We start from the raw sequence: 18,805 nt of genomic DNA on the forward strand, positions 1-18,805 counted from the left end.
GCGTGTGCTGAGGGGGTGGCAGGGGGAAACACACTGCTCCTTTGCAGAAGCTGTGGCAGGTAGGAGTAAGAACAGGAGCCGGAGGCAGAGCTGTGATGGTTAGAAGGGGGCCAGGTTGAATAAACACAGAAAGTTCCTGGGCTCAGCTGGGATGCCCAAGAGCTAGATGTAGCATGTAAATCTGTATGCTGCATACTGTCATTAATGCTTAGGTTACCAAATGTGCAGATTTATGTTGGGTTTCTACCTTCAATCTACACCCCTGTTGCATCTAGCAAGCAGATACGAGAGCAACCACTCGGTGGATTTGCTCTAGCAATTTTAGAATGCAAGTGGGAGAATGTTCTTATTTTTGCCACTTTCCAGGTTCTCTGCTCCCAGCCTTTCCTTCTGGCCATTACATCATGATCTGGATGTTTCAGATTCTTTTTTGTAACCTGTTCTGTCTTATATGAGAAACACTCTGGTCAGACCTTGTCTTTCTTCCTTCCCTTCCTCCCACGAAGCTTCCCAGGCAGCTTCAACTCTGGAGGACATGGGGCGAAAGGAGGAGGAGGACTGTAGCTCCTGGAAGAAACAGACCACCAACATCAGAAAAACCTTCATCTTCATGGAGGTGCTGGGATCGTAAGTCCTGGGGCTGGGCCTCAGGGGGCTGGGCTGCCTGCTGTCGGGGTAGGGGGTTCATCCCCTGGAACTCTCTTGGTTGCATTAAGAGACTTGGGCAGAATTTTATGGCCCTGGGACCTAAGGCTCATAAAATATACCAGTTACTTTAGTGCACTGGGACCCTTAGGAGACACTGCTCCATACCTTTAGAGTCTGAACCCTGAGACAGACCCCTAACACAGTCCTAGATCTGTGGCAACTTGAGGATTCCTGACCCAGTCACAGAAGGGAGGGATTGAGGAACACTTCCCCATAGCCAATGTCTTTGGAACATTTTCTTTTTCTGAGCCTCCCTTTCGGCTTCCTCGTTTTCTCCATCATGTGACTAAGCAAGCCTCAATGCCCACTTTCCACAGAAGAGAAGGGGTGTCTGTGGCCAGAGAGTGGATGGGTTTCTCACCCCCAATAGCTTCACTTCTCCCTTCCTCATCTCCATATTCCAGTGCTTTACAAACGATGGAGCCCATGGTGTCTGGGCCTCCCCTTGACAGCAATCACACGGCTGGCTGACTCAATGTGAGGCTGCATGTCTGAGGCAGACTTACCGTTTAGTCCCGCCTGTCCCCAGGAGGTCACAGGCTTTGACGTAGGCCAGCCAGCAGCTCCAGCCTCTTTGGAGCACCAGCTGGTCAGTTAATGAGCCAGGGATAATTGGACCTAGGCAAGTCCACAGGCTGCTCCCGGGAGCAAGATTTCTAGCCAGTGCAGTTCAAAGTGTGACTTGACCCTGCCCTGGCCAGGAGGCCATGACCTCAGACGGTGGCAGAAGTGCCAACACTTTCTCCAGACAGATGGCACCAGGCACCACTGAGAGGAGACTCGGGCTGTCTCCATACAGGGAGATGTCTGGCTCTGCATGCCCAGGAGGACACAGTGTCAGTGCTGGCTGAAAGAGCCCTTGTCTTCCTTCAAGGGCCTCACCAACATGGGGGTGGCTTGAAAGTGGCAGATGGCAGGAGAGAGACAAGGCACACGAGTGAATCAAAAATTATTTGCTAAGCAGCCCTAAACTAGAGAGAGGTGGAGCAGGAAGCCTAGGCTGGCAAGCACTAATGCCCCACTGTCTGCTAGAAAACAACCCAGAGGCAGCCATGCCTTCTCTCCTGGTGCTCTGGGATGCCTGCTGCCATGGTACTGTGGAGAACTTAGAGGAACTGAGGGGCTATCTGAGAGTCGTGGCATTAGCTTTTAAAGTACTTTAGACACAAGGAAAAGGCAGGATGGACTCAAATAAAATCCCTGCTCTTAAATCCAACTCTTAACCTCTAGCTGCGCAGTCATCCATCCCTGTAATCTTTAGGTCCACATCTGCAGATTCAGCCATCAGAGAGTCAGACAAAGCAGGAGGAAAAAAAATGTGCCTGTTGTGGACATGTACAGGTTTGCTCCTGTCCTCCTTCTCCATCAATACAGAACACCATTCACCTCAAAAGCTAAGATTCTATCGCTAACCATCGAGCTCCAGCTTCTGCCCCTGGCTTCCTCAATCTCCTGATGGCTGATGTACAGCGCCCTTCACCCCTGGAGCTGGTCAAATCCTTCTGGGTTCCATCCACCATGTCTCAGAATCCACAGAGACTGCAAGAATGGAGGAGGCCTCTTGTCTTCTGGGGTCAGAATCAGGACGATCACCAGCAGTGCACTGATAAATCGCACCTGTAGTTGTGGCTATTTGAGAAACTGAGGCAAGAGGACCACATGACCCGAGGGATTTGAGAGCAATCTGAAAGTAGGAAGACCCCATCAAATTAAACTAAATGATTTACAAATAGAAGCTGACTCGGGAGGCTTCTTTTCTCACTGTATGTGAGTTTGTTCTCTCCAGCTATCACTGCCGGCCACACGGCACCACAGTGATGGGAATGGCATAGGCTCTGGTGAGCCTTGATGTGGAGAAATGTCCACAGTTAGTGCAGAGTCCGAGGGGTTGCCTGGTCCCTCATGTCTGTCCCATGTGATCTGCAAAGGGAGTGAGCACACTAGTATGTCAGATAGGCAATGGGCACCCCACGCCTGAGTTCACGGTGACGATGGAAACGTGTCAGCCACACATTCCTCTCCTATACTTCCGCCTTGGTTTCTGGCATGTTCTCTTCCAGTCAGAGATAAATTTTCTGTTATGGCCTCTTCCCTACAGAGGAGCTTTCTCAGAGGTGTTCCTGGTGAAGCAAAGAGTGACTGGGAAACTCTTTGCACTGAAGTGTATCAAGAAGTCACCAGCCTTCCGGGACAGTAGCCTTGAGAACGAGATTGCTGTGTTAAAAAGGTGAGTGGGCACCGTGGCTGGAAGGGGGTGGGGGTGGGGCAGGTGCTGCTGTGAGACTCCGACCTGCTTTTCCCAAATTCCGTTTATGGCAAAGGAGCCGGATTTCTACAGCCTGTGGGTATTGTGCGCTTCGAACTGTTGTGGCGGGTTTGTCAGCTAAGCCTGGGCAGCTGTGCCAGATGAATTGTTTCCTCAGCAAACTGACTAGTTGATTAGCTCAGAGAGTCAAAAGCCAGCTGATGGCTAACAGCAGGAAGAATCAATGGCTGAGGAGGCAGCAGGAATCCTGCTGACTTCCGTCTACTGTACCCTAGATTCAGCCCTGGTTGGATCCAGAGAAAGACCACAGCTGGGAAACTTCCCGAGGCTACACTGATGCATCATTGGTGTTCACAATGACACTCTTACTGTGAGCCTGCGAAATGTCTGTGACATATCCAAAGTGTGACGGGTGACCCGTCATTAGAACCATTTGATGAGGCAGACATTTCCCAGGAGCCCACATTACCTGGCTGAAGAGACGCACCCACAAGTACTTCCGTCTCCTGTGGTCTTCGTCTTCTGTAATCCAGCAGAAAAGAGTGTGTGGAAGAAACGGGTTCATTTTTGCTGGCCCGGGGGCCTGACGAATGTGAGCTTTTAGGTTCTCAAAGGAGAAAGACTCTGACAAATGAGTAGAATATTGTGAGCAAGGAGGCAGAAAAGAAATTTAAGAGTTTTTGTTTTTTTGTTTTTGTTCTGTTTGCAAACGTTTGCGCAGAATCATGGAGGTGTATGGAGAGAGTCTGTCCCAGAATCACCACAGCTTTGAGTGGGTAGCATCAAGGACAGGCAGTGAGAACAAAATGTCAAGCAGAACAAGGTTGGCAGAGGGTCTTAGGATCAAGGATGCCGGCTTTATTCTATGGACAAAGAACTGATGAAAGACTTGGGTAAGGAAACAGAATCAGAATAATAATCACACACACACACACACACACACACACACACACACACCCTGTGAGGTGTACAGGAAGGTGGATTAGGACACCAGCCCAGAGGGTGGGAGACCCATTATAAAACCCTCACAGCAGTTTCCACAGAGCTGAAAACCTGAGTGGCAGGATTTTGTGAAGACAGGAAGAGCAGACCCAGAGCCACCTCAGGGAAGAAATGACCCAGTTTGGGGTTAGCCAACTCGAGTGCAGAAGGGCAGAGCATTTAAAGTGATCCTGAGACTAAGCCAAGTCCCCACTAAGTAGGAAGAGATAGATGCTGCTGATCAGAGTAAAGAACAAAAAGCCTAGACTCCGAGGAAACAGGAAGAAACTGGTTGGAACACACGGAACATATGGAACAGATGTCTCTATGTAGATTATCTCTACACGAAACAGCTTGGTGGGCACGCCATGGTGATCTTTCTCACTGCACTGGATCAACAGCCTAGACATTCAGCACACATAGGTTCATTGCAGGAATAATCAGAAGTCAATAGGGTCACTGCCGGCATGTGAGGGTGATGGTGTCCTAGAAACCACAGTGTCAGCTCTGGGGTTTAAAAATACCTTAAATCATAGAGGTGTGCCTTTCCCCAAGCACTATACTATGCATTTTCTTTTTTAAAAAGAGTTTAAAAATGTTTGCAATGTATTTATTGTTGTGTGTGTGTGTGTGTGTGTGCGTGTGTGTGTGTGTGTGTGTGTGTGTGTGTGTGTGTGTGTGTGATGAGTGGGCACAGGTGTCATGGTGGGCATGTGGAGGTCTGAGGCTCTTTACCTGGGTTTCAGGAATTGAAATCAAGTCAAATGTCTTAAACACTGAGACATCTGTTTTTCTCTTCTTTTAACCTCGGTGCATATGAGAGAGATGCACTTTTCACACCAAAGCCAACAAAACAAACAATAAAAGTGAGGATCTGGGAAATGCAGAAGAAGCTAGGATATACCAGGGTCACATTAAGCCCAGGCCCATCTAACTGAGTCACAGCCTCCTGGAGGCTGTCTTCCTCTCCAGGCACCCACAGAACAGCTGTTAGGAAAGCTAGTCCTCTTGCCTGTCATGGTCCTGCTTAACTCTAGGGCAGGATGTCACAACAACCCATAGGCTAGACCATCTTATGTTGAGGGTGGCCTATATGCTGTGGGCTATTTAGCAGTCTTTCTACCTCTACCTTGTAAGTAAGGGTAACAGTCACAGCCCCCTACTAATAACAATCCAAAGTTTCTGAGGGATGGGGTGACAACTCCTCAGTTAAGAGTACATAGTGCTGTTAAAAAGTAAAAAGGACTCGGGTTTAGTTCAAAGTTTCTATATCAGATGACTCACAAGCACCTATAACTCCAGCTCCACAGAATTTAACACCCTCTAACCTCTGTAGCCACCTGCAGGTATATGGTGAACATAACTTGTCACAGCTACTTATACATGTGTATGTGTATACACACACACAGACAGACACACACACACACACAAATAAATACTTCTTTAAAAAAAATGAAAGTTTTTTTTAAGTTATTTATATGTTGCTAGCTATGGTGATAAATTAGCTTAGCACTTAGGAGACAGAGGGAGGAGCGTCTGTACAAGTTTGAGGTCAGCCTAGTATACATGATGAGTTCCAGACCAGCCTGGGTCTGAGCTACATAGGAACATCCTGCCAAAAGAAAGGAAGAGAGAGGGAGGGAGAGAAGGTAGAAGGAAGAACCAAAAACCACAGTGCAAAGAACAATTAGAAAAACAAATAGATGCTTGGAAGATAGATCTAACATAAAAATAGAGGAGGGATAGATAAGAGACAGATAGAGATAGATAAATTGATTGCCAGATTGAGTGATTGATTGATATATAAATAGTTAATACATGGATGCACACATTTCATTTAACAGGCAGTATCATTGATCTAGGACTTTCCATAAAATGTCAGAATCTGCCTTTTGTCCCCATATCTCAACACACTTTTGTGGTTACTTACTACTTGTTACTATGACGATCTTTCTGTGGTTACTTAGTAGTTACTTTTCTTGTTACTGTAACAATATTAACACAGGAGGAAACAACTTTAAAGGGAGGGGCTTGTTTTGACTCACAGCTTGAAGGATCTAGTCCATCATGGAAAAGAACTGGTAGAAGCATGAGCCATCTAGGCACATGTCATTTATAGTCAGGAAGCTGAGAGATGAATGAGGTGCTTAGCTCACTGTCTTCTTCATTCAGCGTGGACTCCCAGCCCATGGGATGGTGCCTCCCACATACAGAGGAGCTCTATTCATCCTCAGCTGCTTCGCCTCATCAGCTAGGCTTCTCTGAGACACAGTCCTCTTACACACTGCCATCCAAACAATCAATACAAATTTTGAGTCTGCGTCTGCACTTTTTTTTTTTTTTTTTTGATCACCCGAACCCTGTACCCATCACAGGATTCTTACCTTTCGCAGGATCAAGCATGAAAACATTGTGACCCTAGAGGACATCTATGAGAGCACTACCCACTACTACCTGGTGATGCAACTGTAAGTGAACATGACCCTCACTCCCACTGAGGCCTAGAAGGGGAGGACAAGGGGAGAAGAGCTGCCAGATAAAGTCAAGAACTAGCTTCGGAGGCTCTGAAATGCTGTTCTTCTGGGTCACAGTGCTTCCAGTGCAGGGTTCAGGGATCACACTGGGCTGACAATTGAGCTGGTTCATGCCAGCACAGGCTTGTGGTTCTTGGGTATGGTCCTATGAGCAGACAATAATGGTTCATACTCTTCGCTGCCCAGAAGGTCTTCTGGGACTTCCCAAGCACTTAGCCACTGAAGAGGAAAATGTCAGGCATAATGTAAACCCCCAGACCCTTTCTTTGGCACCACTTTAATGTATCTACTTCTATGAACTTGATGGTAAACATACTAACATCATAGGATAAACTTTAAGAGTAGAGATCTCAGGTAGATTATTTCAATGAAGTATAAAGACCAAATCTCTCAAGAGAGATCTGCCTAAATTAAATGCAAGCTGTGTGACATATCCTTCTATAAGACATAAATGGTTCTTCAGTAGAACGGTCTCTGTCTGTCATCGTCACAACCAAGTAAGTGTTGGACCTGCTTTGTGTGGTACCCGGGGTGCAGATGCTGGAACCACAGGGTGTCAGGCTTAACATATCTAGAGGTGTTAAGAATATCCTAAAGAAAAATATAATCTTTCATCAGAGATGGTAAGTTCTCTACCACTCCAATCTTTTAATGCTGATTGGAAACTCCTAGAAATATAGTATAAGTGACCTCAAGGATAATGAAAGTCAGACTATATATCTTTAAGCTCTAAAGTCATCTTTCCCCATACCATTCAAGTTTTAAAATATGTCTATGTCCCCATCTGAAATTTCAGCAGCCCAGTTTTTCCTAATGAAGAGAGAAGTCCCATTGTAAATGTGTGCAATTAATCTTCTTTTTCACACTTTGTCCAATTTCCAATCCTGTGCTCGGGTAAGCAACGAAGGTATCCATAGGAAAGAATCCCTAGATTTTCCAGGTACTCTAAACAAGTCTATTTGAAGTGTAATAGAATCTTCCAGAAAGAAATCAGCCAACAGTTAAACCAAATGACCCCTAGTAATATCTCAGAAACCCAGAGGAGTGTTCGGAGCCAGCTGTGAATGCTCACACCCCTCTTCAGGGTGCCTGCCTGTGCTTACAGCCCATGGCTACAGACAAGTGCTTGGCCTTTGACCTGCTATGGAATCAGATTCTTGTGCCCACAGTGTTTCTGGAGGTGAGCTTTTTGACCGGATCCTAGAGCGTGGTGTGTACACAGAAAAGGATGCCAGCCTGGTCATCCAGCAGGTCTTGTCTGCAGTGAAATACCTTCATGAGAATGGCATCGTCCACAGAGATCTAAAGGTGATGGGACAGGGGTGCTGGATGGAAAATACATGTCACATGAGAGTGTTAGTCTGCTTGGGCTCATAGGCTTCTTCTGCCTTAAGATTTCTTATGCTGGGCATAGATGCTCATTGTTCAACTGCACTTTAGCCTTTTCAGAGATTTTTTGAATTCTTCCTCACTACAGTGTCAAAATGACCTACAGCCAGAGCCAAATTCAAGTATAACAGACACTAAGGGTCTAAACCACAGTAGACTTTGAGGGATAAAATACAATTATCCAAAGGTTGGGTGCCTCAAAATGCAGTCTAGAATAGTTGGGAGCAGGGAGGAGCAAAGTCAAGAGAAGCAAGACACAGAGTTCGCAGGATGTAGAAGCAAGGGTGCAGATAGGAGGGAGGTGGGAAAAAATAGGGAAAGGCTGTGGCCTCTGAGTTGGGAGCCCAGAGCTTCACTTTCTAGGACAGCACATAGACAGTACACTGTTCAGGAAGTCCTTTTCTATGCTGTGTGTCTTCTCCTTCGGCAGCCTGAAAACCTGCTGTACCTCACCCCCGAGGAGAACTCCAAGATCATGATCACTGACTTTGGTCTATCCAAGATGGAGCAGAATGGAGTCATGTCCACGGCTTGTGGGACCCCAGGCTATGTGGGTGAGTCCAGGGGAAGCAGAGGGGAGTCATTTGTCTGTTTAACCACTAGTGTTGTAGTTAGCTTTCTGGTGCTGTGATAAACACCTTGACCAAATGAGGAAAGAACATTCTATCTCATCTTACAGTCCAGCATAAAAGGAAGTCAGGGCAGGATCTCAAGAAGGAAACTAAACATAGGAACTGAAGCAGAAGCTATGAAGGGATGCTGCTACTGCCTTACACTCCATGGCTTGCTCAACCTGATTTTGCATACCACCCAAGACCAATTGCCAAGGGATGGAACCACACACCTTATGCTGAATATCACATCTCACATCAATCCTAAGTCAAGAAAACGTTCCACAAACCTGCCCACACAGACCAATCTGGTGGAGACAACTCCTGAAGTGAAGTCCCCTTTCCTTAGTGACTCTAGCCTGGAACAAGTTGACCAGTGCAGCAGTGATATAACTCACAAAGAAAGGTGACTGTGCATAGACATTATCATTCATCTGACTCTTTATACAGAAACTTCCCTGAACCCTTCCAATAGATTCTAGGCACACTTCCACCATCACAACCCTGAGATTGGCAGAGAGCCGAGAGATAGAGCACTCACCCCATCTTTTCCTCCTACACAAGAACCCCGACTGCTAGAAGTTTGGATCCACATGATGATGCGTTTTGGCCCAAGGAGTATGGTCCCCCTCCTGTAACTGGGAAGCACATGGGAGTAGTGGAGGCTGGCCATTGTTCCCCCTCAGCTGCCAGAACTCCTGAAGCAAGAAGTACCTGACAAGGTGCTTGGTGTTAGCAGTCTTGGGACATGAGAGGAGGAAGGGAAAGAAAATATTTATCTAGCCATTTGCTGGGCTTGGGAAAGTCGGAGGCAGAGCCCAGACTCCCAGGAAGAACCTCCTCTCTCCCACAGGAAGTTTAGTCACTTACCTAAAGATGGAATTCTGTAGATACCAAATCTCGTACTGCGGTACACTCAGAAGGCAGCTCTCCCAATCCAAGGGAAGCATGGCTCATGGCCTTACTGAGCCCTCAAGCCCATGCTCTGGGCATGGACCAGAGATAGATGAGCAACTCCCTGCCACCTTCTGGGAGCTACCTGAGATGACTAGAGTAGGGAGCCTTTGCCTTCCGGGCCTTCTGCTGCTATGGGGGATAGACCATGCTACCCTGCAGAACCCTGCTCTGAAGACAGACTGGTGGGCCCTGAGGATTCTCCATATGAGCACAGTCAGGTTGTGCTCTTAGTGGGTTGTCTGATGGCGGTGACATAGCTGGGGACCTCTGAGCTAATAGAGGAGTCATAAATAGCTTATGGGAATTCCCAGATTGATGGAAGAACAGGTCTCTCCTCTCAGGAAGAGTTAGTCTGCTTGGGGAGATACAGTCCCACATTTAGGGAGTTTTCAGTCTCATGGATATTCCCTACTCTACCCCTCTATCCCTACTTCCATCCCTTTCCTATTCTCTACTCCTCTCTCGGGCCTCCTCTCTTGTCCCTAGCCCTGAACCTACGATTGATTTCCTACAGCTCCAGAAGTGCTGGCCCAGAAGCCCTACAGTAAGGCTGTGGACTGCTGGTCCATTGGTGTCATCACATACATACTGTGAGTAAAAGCTGGTGTCTGTGCATTCCCTGAGAAATCACAAGGTCTGCTCACCTCTTCTCTCCCCAGGCATCTGTATATGCATGTGTGAACACACACGCAAACACACACACACACACACACACAGAGAGAGAGAGAGAGAGAGAGAGAGAGAGAGAGAGAAACAGAGAGAGAGAAACAGAGAGAGAGAAACAGAGAGAGAGAAACAGAGAGAGAGAAACAGAGAGAGAGAAACAGAGAGAGAGAAACAGAGAGAGACAGGAGGAGAGAGAGAGGGAGGGAGGAAGGCAGGGAGAGAGGGAGAGAGGGAGGGAGGGAAGGGGAGGGCTTATGTACATAACTTCACTAAGCTCCACCAAACCATAGACAGAACCCAGCCTGCACTCGTTCTTCAGCCCCCTGGGCTACCCTCTTCCCGTGCACTGCATTCCCACCCTCCGTACAAATGTGAGGCCAGCCACTTTGTAGAACCATTAAGGAAATGAGAAATCAAGGAATAGAACCTCAGCTATCCCTGACACAGCAGTGCCACCGCCCAAAGGCAACATTGTAGACTAGAGTTCTCCTGGCATCTCCTCTCCAGCACAAATGCTCCTCCGACATGCCCCACCCCCCATAGCAGTCAACTTTGTTCTTAGGGAAATAGCACTTGCCTCTGAGTGTAGATTCTGTTAAATTATTCTCTAACTCGTTTGCTTGAATAATATCTACTTGAGTCATCTCCTAGGCTAGGGCCGGGAGATGTAGCTCAGTTGGCATTGTGCCTGCCTAGCATGCATGAAACCCTGAGTTCAATCCTAGCACAGCGTACAATTGAGTGGTAGGAAGGGGGCTAGAGAAATAACTCAGCACTTAAGAACACTTGCTGCTCTTCCAGAAGACCTGAATCAGGGCTGTAATTCCAGCTCCTCTTCTGGCCTCTGTATACCTGCACATATGTGACACACAGACACATGCCTAAACATATACATAAAAATAAAACATCTTTTTTAAAGAACAACCTGGGTACCATAGCACAATATGCAATCCTAGGATTCAGGAGACAGAGAGAGGAGCAGAATTTCCAGACGTTCAAGGTCATCCTTAGCTACACAGCAAGTTTGTAGTTAACTTGGGCTACATGTGACCCTGTCTCAAAGAGTAGACCAAAACAGCTTAATCCCTTGTGATGTTCCTCATCCTTCGTAAGGATCCTTTGTAGAGAACACCCAAGAGCCAGAGGAAGTGAGGGCCAGGTGGGGATATCCTGCAAAGACTCCTTCCAGAAATTCCAGGCCTCAGCCCCATGTGTGCTCTCCATGGGAACAGGCAAGCCAACCTCATAGTCACACTGCTTGCCGGTCTGAGACCTTCATTGACATCGAACTGTGCAGCGGAAGGCTAGATCGAGAGGTTGGTCCAGGGAGGAGGGGAAGCCTTATAATCTACCTCTTTCCTGTCTTCCTGCAGGCTGTGTGGGTATCCCCCCTTCTATGAAGAAACGGAATCAAAGCTTTTTGAGAAGATCAAAGAGGGCTACTATGAGTTTGAGTCTCCATTCTGGGATGACATTTCTGAGTCAGGTGAGCATGAAGGACAAAACGGAGGCTGCAGGGGAAAATGGAGGGGACAGTCTCTCTCTGGGGCTCACACAGCAGAAGCTGCCAGGAAGAGCAAAGAAGTCTTTTCCCCAGTTCAAAGGCCAGGTGAAGGATTTGAAGATAGGACCCCAGAGAGGAGGGCTACAGGCAAGGGCTCAACCTGAGATTAGGTACCAGAAAAGAACTGACCCTGATGTGGGAGAAGGGGGCATATATAGTGTTTGAGAGAGAAGGCAGCATGCATTCTGTATGTGAAATGAAAATTGAGCTATGTCTGCCCGTGGAGCCTGGTAAGTGGTGTTCAGAGCTGGAGGAAGCCAAAGCTCACTTGTTAGCCCATGTGTTTGTTTACCGGCAAATGCATGCACATGGTGTGCAGGCACATTGGTGTGACGTGACAAGGCTCCCCTGTATGTGTAGTTGAGGCTGCCTAGAGCTCTCTTCTTGGTGGCTTATGGTGGGTTTGTTAGGTAGTTTGGATTTTTTTTAAGGCTCATAAAACTGTCTTTTTAGAAGATTAGCTAAAGATGCATTCGCTGCCTCCCACCAGCCTGGAAGTGAATTTCTTTCAGTCATAAAATCTGGTCCTTAGCTGAGTCTCTGATATTCCCCTTAGCCAAGGATTTTATTTGCCATCTGCTTGAGAAGGACCCAAATGAACGGTACACCTGTGAGAAAGCCCTCAGACACCCCTGGTAAGTAAGAAACGGGGTGGGCTCTGTGTTCCCCTTTCTAGTTCCCAAAGCCAAGCTAACCCCCAGGAACCCCTGAAGCCAGCTGCCCTGAGTCATCAAAACTAGTGCTCATCAAACGTGTTCATCAGGCCCAGAAAGCCAAGACGCAGCACTGGGTTGGGCCAGTGTGGCCTGTAGGGGCCAGCTGTGTGCTCTAACCACTTTCAGAAGCAAAGGCCAAGGGTTCCATCTTCAGACTGAGTGTCAGATCCCCGAACAGTTACTAAAGAGGCAACCTGTCCTGAGGGGCATGCTGCTGAAGGTGAAGCTCAGTGACTGAGTGCCTAGCGTCCAGGAGGCTTTAAGTCAGTTCCTACTACGGAAGATAGTGGTGTGTGATACACACACACACACACACACACACACACACACACACGTCACATGACATGTGACTTTACAAGATGATAAATAGGCACTGTCTTTTTATACCACCCCCTGTCCCCTGCTCAGGAACTTAGAGTTGTTCCCACCTCCTCCAGCATGGAATCCTCACCTCCCCAGGCTTTCCCTGATCTAATCCAGCTTTTTTTTTCTCTCCAGAGTGCATGGTTCTAACCAGCCATCTAACCCCGTTTCAGGCAGACTCAGGAGCTAGGCCTCTCCTCCTGCCTCCCTCTCCTGTCACCCTGTCACCCCTTTTTTCTACCACACCTTTGTCACCACAAAAAAAAAAAAAAAAAAAAAAAAAACACCCTTCCTCTTGATTTCCATGTTCAGAACTCTGCCCCGAATTCTTCCATTTCTCCTTTCAATTGCAACAGCTTGCCACGCATTTCTCTAGTTCACGGCCTAAATTACCAGACAGCTAGAGTAGAGGTTCTTGGAAACCAGGGCACCATCTCTCACACATTCAGGTTCCCCTGGTGGCTGTGCCAATACTGAGCACATGCTGTGTATCTGAGGAACACTTAGAGCCTGGTGAAGTAAGAGGAGGAAGAGAGGAGGAAGGGGCGGCCTCCGTAAGGCAGCCTTGTGGAAGACAGTCCGGCATGGACTCCCTTCTGATCAAGAAGAAGGACCAGGGGGATCAGAGCCATGGCGCCCTATGATGCCAGGGCTTATACACGTTCTGTAAAAGGACAACACATGAGCAGTTCAACTTTGCTATCAAGGACCTACTCATCACTGCTGAGGGACACATGAAGAGCCATGAAAGTGCTCGTAGCTGCACCCAGTAAACCATTGCTTGCAAAAAGCAAGTGATGGGGTAGATCGGTACCCAAGACCAGAGTTTGCCAACCCTGTTCTAAAAGTTTTGGTTTTGCTAAATTACAAACCCCTTATGACCTGCCCAGGAAGATATAGGAGTCTTTTCCTGCTGGAGTTACCCCTCTCCTGGGATATCCTACCGACTGAACATGGCCCTGCATGCACAGAGCCCTGTCCAACCAGGCCACCTGCTAACCAAGTCTCCTCCTACATGTTAGGATTGATGGCAACACAGCCCTGCACCGGGACATCTATCCATCTGTCAGCCTCCAGATTCAGAAGAACTTTGCCAAGAGCAAGTGGAGGGTGAGATGTGTTCAGAGGCTGAGCATGCTGTCCTGGGCCCTGGGAGGCTGGACTGTCTGGGGCTGGTGGATGGGTTACCTAGGGCATCCCTCTCCCAGGCAACAGCAGTACCCTGTGCTCTCTGTGAATTGGGAAGTGGGAAGGTTGGTTTCCAGAGGCCCCAGGGAGAAGAAAGAAAGGAACCCAGCAGCCTAAGCAAGAGCATAGCCAGACACTCCTCTGCCTCCCCAGCAAGCCTTCAACGCGGCCGCAGTGGTACATCACATGAGGAAGCTACACATGAACATGCACAGCCCCAGTGTCCACCAAGAGGTGGAGAACAGGCCACCGGTGTCCCCTGCTCCTCAAGTCTCCAGACCAGGCTCCCATGACAGCTCCATCACAGAGGCCCCCATCCTGGACCCAAGCACACCCCTTCCTGCGCTGACCCGACTGCCCTGCTCACACAGCCCCCGGCCGTCAGCTCCCGGTGGCCGCTCACTCAACTGCCTGGTCAACGGTTCTCTGCGCATCAGCAGTAGCCTGGTGCCCATGCAACAGGGTCCCCTAGCCACCGGGCCCTGCGGCTGCTGCTCCAGCTGTCTAAACATCGGGAACAAGGGAAAGTCTTCCTACTGCTCTGAGCCTACCCTCTTCAGAAAGGCCAACAAAAAACAGTACGTAGTCTCAGGCAGCCAGCCTTACCCTGCTCATCTGTTTCAGAAGGGACAGGAAGGACTTGCCAAAGGATGTGGCTGCAAAGGCCAGGCCCACTACTAGGTAGCTACAGGGTGGCAGGAACTCTGGGCCCAGGCAAGGGGGACTTCTGCCATCAGCCAGAGAAACCATTGCCAGCCATGTCTCGCCTCTGGCTTGAAGCTTTTCTCATCTCTGCCGAGGTATGGTTGAGGTCAAGTGGAAGTTACGTGGAGAGGCAGGCTGGGCTTCAGCCAACTGTAGAGAGGACTTGCCTCGAATGCATGAGACCTTCAGTCCTAAGACCTGAAAAAAAGCAAAAGGCAAATGTGTGAATAAGAAATACTAGCTGGGGGCTGGAGAGATGGCTCAGTGGTTAAGAGCACTGACTGCTCTTCCAGACGTCCTGAGTTCAATTCCCAGCAACCACATGGTGGCTCACAACCATCTACAATGAGATCTGATGCCTTCTTCTGGTGTGTCTGAAGACAGCTGCAGTATGTGTGTGTGTGTGTGTGTGTGTGTGTGTGTGTGTGTGTGTGTGTGTGTGTGTGTGTGTGTGTGAATCAAGTGGTAGTGTTAGATTCTCCGAGTTACTTCTGAGTTACTATAGTTTCCCTGTTTGGGGCAGGAAGGAGGAAGGGAACCCTGGGGGGCGGTTCTCCACAGCGAGGTCTGTGCCATCAGAACTTTAGACAGGGATGACTGGGCAGACCCACGTGTGTGAAGAACATGTCTTCCTTCTCGCCTCAAATAGTTCAAGGACTCTACTTCCTGTCCTTTCCAGGAACTTCAAGTCAGAGGTCATGGTACCCGTGAAAGCCGGTGGCGGCACCCACTGCCGGGCTGGGCAGACTGGGGTGTGTCTCATTATGTGATCCCAGGAACCCATGTGGTTTTCAGGTAGATTCTGGGGTGGGTGGGCCAAGCAGGGGTGTAGGGGATCTGATGTCTAGAAGGGAAGACCCACTCATGGGGTTAAGGGAGGGGTTGAAAGCCCCGCAACCACTCAGAGTGCTTCCTTTTTCAGGAGCCGTGCCCAGCTCTTCTCGGCCTCTCGAAGCTGGCGTCTGCCCTGAGGAGGGGCAGCAGAGGAGCAGGGATAGCCGAAGCAACTAGCCTGAGGCAGTAGGGGTGTTGCTGCCTGGGCAGACACTCACAGGAAGTCCAGAGGAGCCCTCAATCCTGGACGTTCTCTGAGGCCACAAGCAGGATGGGTGGCCTGCCTCCAGCATCCCAGCCTCCAGGTCTTCCGACCTGCCCATTCCCTTCCCCACATCCTCTGTGCAGTGGCTCCGTGCGGTATCCATAGATAGTGCTCATCTGGGTCCGTGTTGTTCGTTGTGAAAAGCTTCATGGGCTGGCCAGGCTGTGACACTTTCTTCAAGCAAAGCCATATGGAGTCTAACTTGGACTCCCTGCTCTGCATACTCACTCTGGCCTCTCTGGCCTCATGGCCAGACTGGACCCCATCACCATAGTACCTGCCTATTCGCATGAATGCCAGGCTGCTCCAGGGGCCTGGGAGCACTCACAACTCTAGTCCTCCCCTCTCAGATTAGCTTCCCACTGCACTGAGACCCAGGCCACATCAAAGCCCTCCCTGCCCCCATCCTCCACGGTGGAATAGAGAAATCCGAGGCTATGGACTGCAAGCCTTCTCTCCCCACCACACACCTCACATATCCCTAATTAAGGATTCGGGGACTATTTCCATGTCAACCAGGTCTCCTGCCTCTGGCTCCCTCCGTTCCCCTGAAAGTCAGGTGCATTGTTCTGTCTCTGTGTGTTCTTGCCTCATTACCCTCCAGCTTCATGCTTTGTGTTGTGATCAAATAAAACGGACATATTTTTCTCTATGAGGTCTCCCTCATTCTGTTCAAGTCAGAAGCAGCTCATAGACAGCCGGGACCATCTGGACAGCTAGAGGTTAGCGCAGCCAGTGTATATTGGGAGCCAAATGCCTGGATACACTGGATCACCCAACTCATTTCTACACCCTTGGGTTGGGTTCCATGAATGTGTGGTTCCTGCTCTGTTGTGACTACTATAAACATGAATTTGAGGCCCAGCTAAGCCCTCACCTACCTCTGGTGACTGGGCCCAGTTTTCCTTACTTATGTGATGGGAAGCCCAATGCCACTTATATCATGGACAGTGTGTGTGTGGCATGTCGGATGCACTGCTCAAAACAACTTAGAAGACCAGGAATAATCAAGAAGTTAATCTTGGGCCTAATGCATGTACCTAAAATCTCAGCACTTGGAAGGCTGAAGCAGGATGATTGTGAGTTCAAGGCTAGCCTTTTCTACATACGTAGTGAGATCCTATCTCAAAGGAGGAGGAGGGAAAAAAGAAAAGAGATAGGGAAAAGGAGGGAAGAAATAAGATGAGGAAAGATGTGTGTGTGTGTGTGTGTGTGTGTGTGTGTGTGTGTGTGTGTAAAGGGTGAATCATGCTAAACACACCAATGTTTGTGACATTCCATACCAGCCTACACAGTCATTTTATATAAGACAGGTCTTATCCTTTATCCTACCTCTAAGACAAGTAAAATCACCCAATTCTTTCCCAGGAATGTCTAGCTAAGAGTAAAACACTAAATTCTGTTACCATGGTGTTGATGTTAGGAATGGGTCATTATTAAAAGCAGCCCGTTTAATGCTTATTTTTCCTTTGAATAATAAGTGTTGGGAGAAGAGGGGGATGGGGCATGAATCTGACTCACTAGTTGACCCTTCTTTGCTGTCCCGTTGCCTTGAACAGAGGACTAACAGGCAAATAGCTCCTTTCTAACAGCTGTGTGGATGCCCTCAGTGTATCCTGCCTACTTTAAACCCACAGGGCTACCTCGAGGAAGCTATACCACACACAACTGCTTGTTGCTGAAACGCAGCTCTGCTTCAGAAGGCAAAAATATAGGTAATATTATTTCAAAGTACTTATAACAAACTTCCTACCATCACAAGCCATCTTCCTGCAGGTCAGAGAAGAAGCACTTGGCCCAGCAGAAGGAAGGGCCTATGATCAGCACACAGCCTGGGTGATTTGGTTAAGAACAGTCCCCACAGACTCATATTTGAATGCTAAGGGGATGTCACTATTTTAAAAGATTAGGAGATGGCTTTATTGGGGTAGGTGTGACCTTGCTGGAAGAAGTGTGTCACTTGGGGTGGATGTTAAGGTTTGAAAGCCTAACCCAGGTTCAGTGTCTCTTCCTGCTGCAGAATCTGCATCTGGATGCAGAACTCTATGTCAGTCACGAACTAAACCTCTAAAACTGTAAGCCGGTTCCAGTTAAGTGCTTTTATTTTCTTTCTTTCTTTCTTTCTTTTTATTTTTATTTATTTTTAAGACAGTTTTGTGTGTGTGTGTGTGTGTGTGTGTGTGTGTGTGTGTGTGTGTGTGTAGTCTTGGCTATGTTCTGGAACTAGCTCTATAGACCAGGCTTGCCTTGAACTCACAGACTCACGGAGATCCTCCTGCCCCTGCCTCTTGAGTTCTGAGATTAAAGATGTGTGCCACCACTGCCTGGCAAATGCTTTTCTTTATAAGAGTTGTCTTGTTCACGGTGCCTCTTTACAGCAATAGCACACTGACTTAGACACAGCCCTTCACAAAAACATGGAGGACTATGCAATGACAAATGCGATTGTTCTTCCAGGCTCCTTTCAGTCATGCACGCTGACTGCTCAGTCCTCTTTAGGTTAACAGGAAGACAGTCTGTTAAAATCAGAGAGTAGCCTGAGGTAACCTGAGGAAAGATGGTTATGGTAAGGAAAGAAGCAGCCTCCTGGCCTGCAGGGGACAGAGGCAGCAAAGGATGTGTGCACCAGGGAAGGGAAAGCAGACAGGAGGCCAAAGCTGAAAAAAGAGATTACAAGATCCAATGATTTAAAAAAAATAAAAATAAAAATGGGTCCTGGTGGCTAAAGTCCTAGGATCTGCCAAACCTTAAGAGCCATGGGGTGCAATAAAAGTGGAGAGGCATAAAAGCTGCCCAGTGCCATGGCTGCAAGCAATTAAAACCAAGAGAAGCAAGTCATCAGCTTGAGCACTTACATCTATAGGTAACTGACTTCAAAAGCCTGGCTCTAAGGGCTTGAAGCTGAAAGCCTTTGGGCCTGTGGTTACCAGTCCCAGACGCTGGGCAACCATGGGCCAGGGACGACTGTGTAGAGGTTCTCACTCCGCTTCTTCTGCCTAGATAGAGCAGAGAGCGCTGTATACAAGCAGACACTGAGAAGGAAACAAATGAACTCCAG

The 18,805-nt window shown here is 48.3% G+C and overlaps 1 protein-coding gene across 2 annotated transcripts; it reads left to right on the forward strand.

Moving 5' to 3' along the window:
* Positions 1-535: 535 nt before the first annotated feature.
* Positions 536-15,418, forward strand: CAMK1G (calcium/calmodulin dependent protein kinase IG; the record flags this gene model as incomplete). Of its 2 annotated transcripts, XM_080917859.1 has the most annotated exons (11): positions 536-627; positions 2,807-2,935; positions 6,349-6,423; positions 7,659-7,797; positions 8,309-8,432; positions 9,961-10,036; positions 11,486-11,598; positions 12,233-12,311; positions 13,778-13,865; positions 14,097-14,521; positions 15,328-15,418. In XM_080917859.1, 11 exons carry the CDS (start codon positions 536-538, stop codon positions 15,416-15,418), a joined length of 1,431 nt encoding a protein of 476 aa, XP_080773985.1. The 2 variants fall into 2 exon arrangements, with proteins under 2 accessions (XP_080773985.1, XP_080773986.1); XM_080917860.1 differs by lacking the exons at positions 13,778-13,865; positions 14,097-14,521.
* Positions 15,419-18,805: the final 3,387 nt, after the last annotated feature.

The sequence above is a fragment of the Micromys minutus genome (genome assembly GCF_963924665.1).
Source record: "Micromys minutus genome assembly, chromosome: 1".
Taxonomy (NCBI): Eukaryota; Metazoa; Chordata; class Mammalia; order Rodentia; family Muridae; genus Micromys; species Micromys minutus.